General features: G+C 31.3%; 2 protein-coding genes across 2 annotated transcripts; both read left to right on the top strand.

The window, feature by feature from the left end:
* The first annotated feature begins 1,688 nt into the window (after nucleotides 1-1,688).
* Nucleotides 1,689-5,339, top strand: LOC124440560 (leucine-rich repeat-containing protein 70-like). The gene is made up of 9 exons (XM_046990956.1): nucleotides 1,689-1,711; nucleotides 2,335-2,421; nucleotides 2,840-2,915; nucleotides 3,283-3,360; nucleotides 3,726-3,797; nucleotides 3,904-3,975; nucleotides 4,467-4,538; nucleotides 4,886-4,957; nucleotides 5,267-5,339. The coding sequence occupies exons 3-9, from the start codon at nucleotides 2,866-2,868 to the stop codon at nucleotides 5,337-5,339; spliced, it is 489 nt and encodes a 162-aa protein (XP_046846912.1). The 5' UTR covers nucleotides 1,689-1,711; nucleotides 2,335-2,421; nucleotides 2,840-2,865.
* A 589-nt stretch (nucleotides 5,340-5,928) lies between these two features.
* Nucleotides 5,929-7,896, top strand: LOC124440791 (relaxin receptor 1-like). Its single transcript, XM_046991228.1, has 2 exons — nucleotides 5,929-6,734; nucleotides 7,386-7,896. The coding sequence occupies exons 1-2, from the start codon at nucleotides 5,972-5,974 to the stop codon at nucleotides 7,583-7,585; spliced, it is 963 nt and encodes a 320-aa protein (XP_046847184.1). The 5' UTR covers nucleotides 5,929-5,971; the 3' UTR covers nucleotides 7,586-7,896.
* The last annotated feature ends 1,427 nt before the right edge of the window (nucleotides 7,897-9,323 follow it).

Raw genomic sequence — 9,323 nt, 5'->3', positions numbered from 1 at the left:
TGTCTATAACTGCTTTTTTGAATTACCTGCAATTGTATGCAGAAAATTTTGACTAAAATGTTTAAAATGTAAAGAGAAACATCTGCCAACACTTCAATACTACGTTAAGGTGATCTGATGAGAGAAAAAGTGAGACACTGTTCGCTGAAAACTAATTAAAAAATTCTTTTGCTCTTTGGTCCTTTTCTTTACTTTTCTAGAAGTCTTTTTGACCATTAAAGTAATTGTTGAGAAAGTGCTGTTTGTGAACTTCTCTTTAGCTGTTTAAGCCACTGCAAAGGCTATGACATATGCATGACGAGACAGATGGAACACTTGAGTAGACATCTGTTTATCTGTTTAAGTTAGCTGTTTTGAAAACGCAACGCATAAAGACCTATACGCACTGTCATAAAACAAGCAAAACGAAAATATATAATGGTATGAAATACTTAAAGATATTTTTATTTGCAATGATTAATCGTAATGATAAGAATTATGATATATTTATGTGTAAATTCTAGGATAAATAGATGAGCCAAAGTTGTCAATTCATTCCTTTCTTTGTAGAGTACAAAGTGACTCTAAACACAGATTGACTGAATATCGCCTTTGATGTTTGGAGCAGTACTAGTTTTTGGCTAAAGCATGAATAGTTTTGATCTGATAAATCCCCATTATAATAATTTTTGTTTGAGAACGAAACAAAACAAAACACATAAAATAGAAACAAAAAATAAAAGCAATGCTTTTATGTATACACTGAAACTAGCTATCGTTTATGCAAAGTAATTTTCTTTTGTCTGAATTTTTCTGTGTTAAACATTAATTAATAAAATTAAAAAAGCAAACTTCAATAGCTTTGCGTCTTCAAGATGAAAGTGTCTCACAAACAAAGTGTTCTTTCATTCACCCCTCCCTTCCACGTCTTCATTTATAACTTAAAGATTGCAACTTGTTAGTGCCTTTCAGTTTATTAGCTATATCGCATTTAAATAATTTGGTGTATTATGAAAGTTTTGAAATCGATAACTTCGTAATCTATATCATTATAAACTATTAGTTGATTATAAAACATACATAATTTATGGCTGTTGCAATATGTACATTTTCTCCATTTGAAGAAATGAACGTGTAGTTTTTACAACTTGTGGATGGAAGTTGGACAAAATACTATTGAAAAAATGATCATGGATGTATCTTCATTTTTCATACTCACCTTTTTCTTATATTTGTCTTGCACAACACAATATCGTCCATATTTCAACTTACATACTAGCTTATTTAATTCAATTTCTTGTGAATACAACTCATTCATTTTACAAAATCTGTCATTAGAGATATTTGTGCTGTGTTTTGCTCAAGATTTGGATTGAAAAAAATTTTGTCGACTTATAAATGACATCTTGTTTTTACCAAAACGTTAGTTTTCCAATTATACTTGTTTCTTTCTATGTCATGCATTCAGACCAGTAAACCACTTGAATATTTATGTTACTATGAACATTTCCATTTATAAAATTCCTGTTTTATTTAGAAATCTCAATTAGAAATAGTTTCTAATATTTAGTGAAAGTTTCGCTAATTTTTCGTGCATTTTATTGACATCATCTCATTTACAAAAAATTTGCTATTCCATTGTAGGTACGATGATATCTTACGTAAGAGATTTTTTCATTTTCTTTCTCCTTTCTGCCAGCTCTAAGCAAAAATGTCAGAAATAATAATACAGGTTAGTATAACTTATATTTTTGAAGCCTTTTAAGGCATTTATGTTTTATTCATAAGTAGTTCGCTGTTCATAAGTGATTATTTATAATTTTGATTATTGCCTACTTTACATACAGTAAAATGATATAGTAAAAAAAATTAGTTTCAGTAACACGATGTGCCCTTTAAGACGAGGTCAAGAAAATGAAAAATAGTGTAAACCCCATTCATACATGATGGATGATTGACACAGTGGAGAAGTCAGTCTACAGGTTTTGGTCCTGCTATGTAAATTTCAGATCAATATTATTGTTGAACTTCTTAATTGGCCGATTATATGGTCAATTTCAACCCGGCTGAGTTTCAGCCTTGGCTGAAGTTGCTCCATGTACTCGGCTCCTTAGAAACGCTTTGTTTTGGTGAGTGAAGAAACACAGAAATTTGCACTATCGAATTTTATTAATGGAACTTTTTCACTTTAATCAAAAATGATTTCTTAATATGTTGTTTACGTGTAATCATAACATGCGCGTGCCTGTGGCTGGTTTTTCTTTAAAACATAGATAGCATTAGCAACTATGTTAAGATACATCCTGGTATTTTTTTGCATTTTGAAGTTCTCGTTGTCTATTGTTTTTATTTTAGATGAAAACTGTACATTGGATATTCTTCGTTGCATAGGAAATATTACAATACCACAAACAAATTATTCCTGTGTTCTGTCTAATAAAGGTTATTTTTTAAATCAATGGAAAAAAATGAATAACGCTGCACCTCAAGTGAATGTTTACAACCTTCATTTGTTTCATTGTATCATCAGAAAAACTATTGAATAGGATTGAGTAAAATATGAATTATTTTGCCACCAGGTCAGTGTTTTCACCTTAGTTAAAGGTTGAGGTGATTAACACGGACGATATGCTACGAAGGAAAATTATACATGATTGCTTAATTTATTGTATACGTTTGACATGTTCAAAAGATAAATGTATGAACAAGCAAATCTGAATCATTTTACCTGATTGAATTAACTCAAATTAGGCATACCAGTGACAACAACAGCATGATTTCATTGATTTGCACAATCTTATTTGTCTTTATCCTTATTATTGTCAAACTCCTCGCTGAATTCAATTTTTTGAATTCCTAGATTTTACTGGATGCAAAGACTTGAAAATGAAACACACATATACATCTCAAGTACAAATATGTGATAGTGGCGAAATGTAAATAACTTTAAAATAATCGATCAAATAGAAGTTTGCTTCAGAAGAAAGAAAAGACACTTTTATTAAGAAAAGACAAATTAATTAAGGAAAAGATTTTTATATTATAATAACAACTTCTAATAAACCAAGACAAAAAATGTGCCGGAAAAGTCGTTTTGAAAAAGACTACATGAGACTTTATAAGAACGTTAATAAAGAAAGAGTGTCAATGAAGGTTATCTTTCATGTGTCTTAACAAAAAAACAAATAATTCATTCATGCATGTAACAATTAAAAAAAATCATTTTTAAAGCTTTGTATAAGTGTACAAACTAACAATGCTGCTTACTATAAGTAAAAAACGTAAATTTTGCTTTCTTTTCAGTGATGAAGAGAAAGTCCAACGTATCTGTGGAGATGTATTTCGACAAAAAGAAAACTGTCCTGTTACTGTGAAGGCTTTGTAAGTATTTCTAAGGCTATGTTTGAATATAACAGTTTTATATTCTTTTTTAATGTTTAATACCATTCTAAAAGACAAATATTACATTCTTAAATGCCAGCGATGCACAATATTACCATTACATTTAGTGTGACTTATTTACTATTGCAAACTATGATCAAATATTTCCTGAGATATTCGAAGATAACGGGAAAAAATTGGAACAAGAAATGCATTCTTTGATTACATAAAAACTTATCATATAATTAATCATAAAATTCAAAGGAAAAAAACAATGTTGTTAAATGTTGGCAAATTTGTGTTGAATAAAGCTTGTATTGTTCATATTTAAACTAGAAGGCTATATTTTTTATTCATTATTTTAGAGATTTGTCAAACAATAAACTTTCATTACAAAACTGTGAGATGTTTCATGGGCTAATCGAACTGGAAAATCTGTAAGTGCATTTGAAGTACATAATCCGATAGTGCACTTATCCATGGTAATGTAACTTCTTTTTTTACATTGAAATTTATTCTTTGCTTTCCATATAATTTTTCTAGCAACTTAGCTGGAAACGATTTAAAAGAAATTCCAACCGACTGTTTTAAAAGTTTGACCAATTTGAAACACCTGTAAGCATTTACTATTTTGTATTCTTATAGCTTTCTTTTTGTATCTTAATTGTTCAATTATGGCAATCTATTGTTAAACTTGTCGATCCCATTGTGGTATTGGTCCAGTGGCGCACCTAAGGACGTCGGGTTGAAATATAGATGTTTTCATAGGAATCTGCTTCGTTTATCAGTTGTTAAATGTTGGAAAATTTGTTTTAAATAAAACTAGTCTCTCATCTCAAACTCTGCTTACCGATACTGCTGTACACGCAGAGTTGCTATTTGCACTAAAATGAATGTTTTATATTCAATTTAGAAATTTGTCGAACAATATACTTTCATTAGTTGACTGTGAGATAATTAATGGTCTAATCAAACTGGAAAATCTATAAGTTTTTTAGAAGTACATTACATAAAGCCCCTTATAGTTATGGACTTATTTTGATTTTCGTTCAAGGAAAACTATATGTTGTTATTTCTTGACATGTAGTTCCTATTTCATTTTCTAGTGACTTGTCACGCAACAACATTACGGAAATTCCCAAGGGATGTTTTAAAACTCTTAACAAATTAAGAAATCTGTAAGCATTTTTTTATTTATTGTTTGTTGATTATGTTTTCTGTTTTTATGTTCTGTCAAATTTTCTCATCCCAATTCTTTTTCTTGGTTTACATTTTTTAATGAAATTTCAAACACACATGCAGGCTGGTCAATAGTTTTTTGAATTAAATTTTTTTCTTCGAATATGAATTTACTTTTTTCACCCAGCATCTTCTATTTCTTCCTTTTTTTGTTATTTGATATTGTCCTGCGTAAAAATTTTTTTTATGCATGATCAAAAACAAAATTCAGACAAAAAATGGATCTGTAATCATTTAAAACAACCTTCCTAAGCATTTTGTAATTTCACTTTCAAATATTTTATAGCAATATTTCTCACAATAAAATAAAGAAAATTGATCGTCACACATTTGATGGACTATGTAGTTTAGAAATGTTGTAAGTGCACCATTTTTGTATATTTTATAACTCCAAATCTAAATCAGTAACTCGTATTGCAAATGATGAATGTATATATCGTCATCATGTGCAGATATTACTGCCATGTTTTGTGATTCATGAACAAGCTGAGATTGCTAACCTGGGGTGAAGATCAAGTCTATACCCACTACTAATTAAAGAGAATTTCATCATGATGACGTTTGCATTAGCCATGGTTTTTTATTTTACTATGTAATATGGTCATAACTGAATATTTTTTTTTATCAATATTGAGAGTAATAATTAAGATCGTATTTTAATATTTAGATCATTCAATAGCAATAAAGCAAAAGTCCGACCTCGTGATATTTTTACTTTAAGAAATTTAAAGTTTGTGTAAGTATACATTGATCAATGATTCATTTATCCAATTTTTGTTAGATTAGGTGACCAAAGATGTACCATTAAAAATTTCAATTATATTGAATTTTATTTATTAAATATTCATTCAGACCATTTTTTTGTCAATTTATGGCTTTCCCAAGATGTTTAATGTCCATTTGTTGTAAGCAATTTTGAATCACTTTTATACTTTCGGGATGGCTCTTATTTTTGCTGTGATGGCAGTTTTAAGTTCTTCAAAAATAAGAGCCATCCCGAAAGAGGAGTGTATAAAAGTGATTCAAAACTTTGCCAGACGAGTGCAGGTTTGCTTGCAAGGAAATGGTGGACATTTGGAACATATCTTGGGAAAGCCATAAATTGACTAAAAATTGACAGAAATAGCCGAAACTCTTGTGAATAGTCTTCCATAAACTGAATGATGTGTGGTTGTAATTTGAAATAAATAGCTTTTTAATTAAAGCCATAATTGAAATTTTCATGGGTACGAATCTTTTTGGGTCACCCTGTATATAAAATATAGTTTCGCGTTTGTTGCGAGATATAAGTATCCAATAGTGAGCAAACGTTTTCTTTTGTAGTGAAATGTCCTGTAAAAATTGCTGCCCCTTTCTTTGTTTGAATAATAGTATGATATGTAACTGCAATGGAGACCCGAGAAAGAAATGCCCACGGAGGCTGTTGCGTAAAGAAAGTCCTCGTGTGTTTATGTGGATTACCGTTGTTCTCATTTTTGTTGGCAATATTTTTGCTCTGATAATGAGGCTTCTTTTTGCCAAGTTACATACAGTACAAAATCTTTTTATTTGCAATTTATGCCTGAGTGATATGTTGATGGGAGTGTATTTGGTTGGAATAATTTACAAAGATCTGGCAACATACGGTGAATACCTTCATCATAAATGTCTATGGCCAAAGGAAACGACATGTAAAGTTCTTGGAGCTATCTCGATTATTTCAAGCGAGGTTTCGGTATTTACACTAATCTTTATTGCATACGACAGATTTTTGTATGTTGTTCATGGTTTACATCATAAAAAGATCCGATACCGTACAGCATTGGTACTTTTATTGTTTACATGGCTAATATCTGCTGCTATTGGTGTTTTGTCTATTTGTCTTCCTAATTACATACCCCAGTGTCAAGGAAGGAAACTTGATTACCAGTTATTCCGGAAGATGTGTATACCAGTGGAGTTCAAAGAGAAAAACACTGTTTTTTGGTATTACAGTATTGCAATATTTGGCTTTATCAACCCTGCAGCAGCTGTGTGTCTGATCATTCTTTACATGAGAATATTCTTTTCGTTTTACATGACATCAAGAGATGCAGAAAATCTAACGTACGACCATCGCGTTATGGCAAAAAGATTTGCTGCAATTGTTTTCACAGGTAAATGAAAAAATAAAAAATTCAATTTGATAAATTCGATTTTGTCTATGGAAACATAATTGACCCCAACACCGAAAAACATATTTGGAAATGGGATCTCAAGCTCAATATAGATTTATTTTGATTGAGCCAAATTGCAAATTTTTGTGTGTGCATGCCACATGCAAGTCACGATACTGACCATTTTGTTGAATGAGAGTCTTCTGTAAAGAATCAGCTACATTACATCTCATGTCATGTATGTTACTGTAGAAAGTACATAAACATAAAAATATAATAAAAATGGAATTTGAGATCTTCCCTCAAATCGGAGCTACTGTGTTGATTGGGTTGACGGGGCAAGATCAAATCACCTCTCCTCTTAGGCAGTCCAGCATGCAACGTTCAACTTTGTATGTGGGTTGTGTGATATTTTGATTTAAAACAAAAAGTATTTGGCAACCGTCAGCTATTCTATCTATTTTGACGTTTTTGAAGAAATAATGCATAATAAAGGACCGATTCAACCTTGGTTTGGATACAATCAAAAAATATTTCATGATAATTGAATTTTGTGGGCGTAAGGGATATAATTTAATGTTGTTTTCATGGTAACTTTTGATTGCGTCTGTAATTGTGTTTTTATATTAACATATAGCTTTATTGTTATAGATGTCTGCTGCTGGATTCCCGTTTCAACACTTTTTTTTATAGATGTCGAAAAAAATTATCTTCTTCACATATTATTTATGATTTTTGTTGTGCCCATTAACTCGGCCATCAATCCGTTCCTCTATACATTAAGTGCTCCCACGTTTTGGAATGTAGTGAAGAAATTCTTTCTCAGAATTTTCAATAAATGGAAGCAATAATGGTTGTGACAAAATGCTATGGATTTATGAATATACTTAATTATTAAGTTGTTTTCGTTAATGGAAATTCTTATCATGAATTAAGCTCATTTCACTCCTCTATTTTCAAGTAGATCAGCTCGATTTGACTGATCTAACACTACATAATAATCACAGTTAGTAAACTGCTAAAGTTTCATATAATGTTGCACTTGTAGCTAAATTAACAATTAAAATTGTAGATGGAATTTTGAACAACTGTAACTGTATTGATATTGCTATAGCCATGGATAAATAAACTCATGTGTGTATTTCACAATATGATCACAAGAGATCATGCAAGTGCTTACTAAAACTGGAAGTATTTCCAAAAGTAGCTTTACAGCCCTGTATATAATTTTGATATGAGAGAAGACAACGGCAAAAGATATTCAGTCAGTCTAAAAGCTCCATTTATGAAATCTAATAAACTGCTATGCGTTTCAAACGAACGAACGAGCATCACCATTAGCTATAGGGCTGCCTCAGGTCAGCCATGATATGGATTGGAGCACAGTGAAATGAAAAACAGTATTGCCTTTTTACAGAAATCTTTCATCGCATATCTTTTTCACGCGGTATTGCCACAATGAAGCCAGTAAATTGCTTCTTCCGATCAAGGAAACACTAACAGCAAAGTGGTCCTACAGTTTCCAATTTTTCAATACTGTGTGTTGTTCCATGAGAAATACCAATAAACCTATCATCAGCCGCTCCAATATCAATTGCTTGATCTTTGGGTTTAGTCTGTTCTACCATTCTTCACCGCGATGGTTGTTGAAACAACACACTCCTCAAATGTAGAGCAAGTGGTAATCTTGTTCAAACGTGTTAGTGAAAGCTTTGAAGTTGCTAAAGAGCTGGTTGGCTTGGACCAAGTCGCATCAAATGATGCTGAAACTATTTACGGTGTTAACACAGATGTTTTTAAGCGATTGAATCTTGCTATGTCAAAAATACGCGGACAGAATTCCGTTGTGGCAACAAGATTGCAAAGAAAATAGCAAAAAGCCGTTATCACTCTTTGTTAGGTCATTCGCTTAACTTGGCCTGTGGTGTTACCAAAAAAGGAAGCAAACTTATGCGAGACACTCTGGACAGAACACACGAGTTAACAAAATTGATTAAGAAATTTTTCTTACAAGATAGACTGTCCGTGCTGAGACTTTGAATAGCATCATTGACAACCACCAGTTGAAACTATGGAACAATACAATATTTTGATATTATTGCCTTTTGTGTTATATCGTGCAGTTTATCAGATTGTAGTTTTATCTCATCTTTAAAAATTCGTCGACTAATTCATGTAATTTGCCCTACGAGACCAAAGATTGAGGAGGAGGTGTGGAGGTGTATCATGTATCACGACAATGCTGTCTAGTTATTCATGGGAATAGTAAAATTTTACTTTCTAAAACTTTTTTTTAGGGTGCGTTACAATGATGCGTTATAACCATTTTGTTATAAATTATTCGGGATCTATAATATTATAATCCGGGATTCTAATATTATATATTATATCATATTATTATTATTATAATCCGGGATTCTAATATTCACAATTAAATAAATGTTATTAAACAAAGAATGATAGCACAGCGCTATAACCAACAACTACAAACAATAACGACCTTGTCCAACAACATTTGAGAAATTAACCTTCCACTCCTCTTCCTTGTAAACCAGACAAGTCTGCTCAAAAGCAGCGAGTCTTATACGC

The sequence above is a fragment of the Xenia sp. Carnegie-2017 genome, unplaced genomic scaffold (assembly GCF_021976095.1).
Source record: "Xenia sp. Carnegie-2017 unplaced genomic scaffold, XeniaSp_v1 HiC_scaffold_2, whole genome shotgun sequence".
In the NCBI taxonomy this organism is placed as follows: Eukaryota; Metazoa; Cnidaria; class Anthozoa; order Malacalcyonacea; family Xeniidae; genus Xenia; species Xenia sp. Carnegie-2017.
Note: the sequence above shows the minus strand (reverse complement) of the source record. Positions and strands in the feature narration are given on the sequence as shown.

Excerpts from the sequence above, each read along its gene's own strand:
- LOC124440560 (XM_046990956.1), top strand. The coding sequence starts at position 2,866 with ATGAAACACACATATACATCTCAAGTACAAATATGTGATAGTGGCGAA. Across the intron at positions 2,916-3,282 it reads ATATGTGATAGTGGCGAAAT|TGATGAAGAGAAAGTCCAAC; the intron begins GTAAATAACTTT and ends CTTTCTTTTCAG. Across the intron at positions 3,361-3,725 it reads CCTGTTACTGTGAAGGCTTT|AGATTTGTCAAACAATAAAC; the intron begins GTAAGTATTTCT and ends TCATTATTTTAG.
- LOC124440791 (XM_046991228.1), top strand. The coding sequence starts at position 5,972 with ATGATATGTAACTGCAATGGAGACCCGAGAAAGAAATGCCCACGGAGG. Across the intron at positions 6,735-7,385 it reads TGCTGCAATTGTTTTCACAG|ATGTCTGCTGCTGGATTCCC; the intron begins GTAAATGAAAAA and ends TTATTGTTATAG.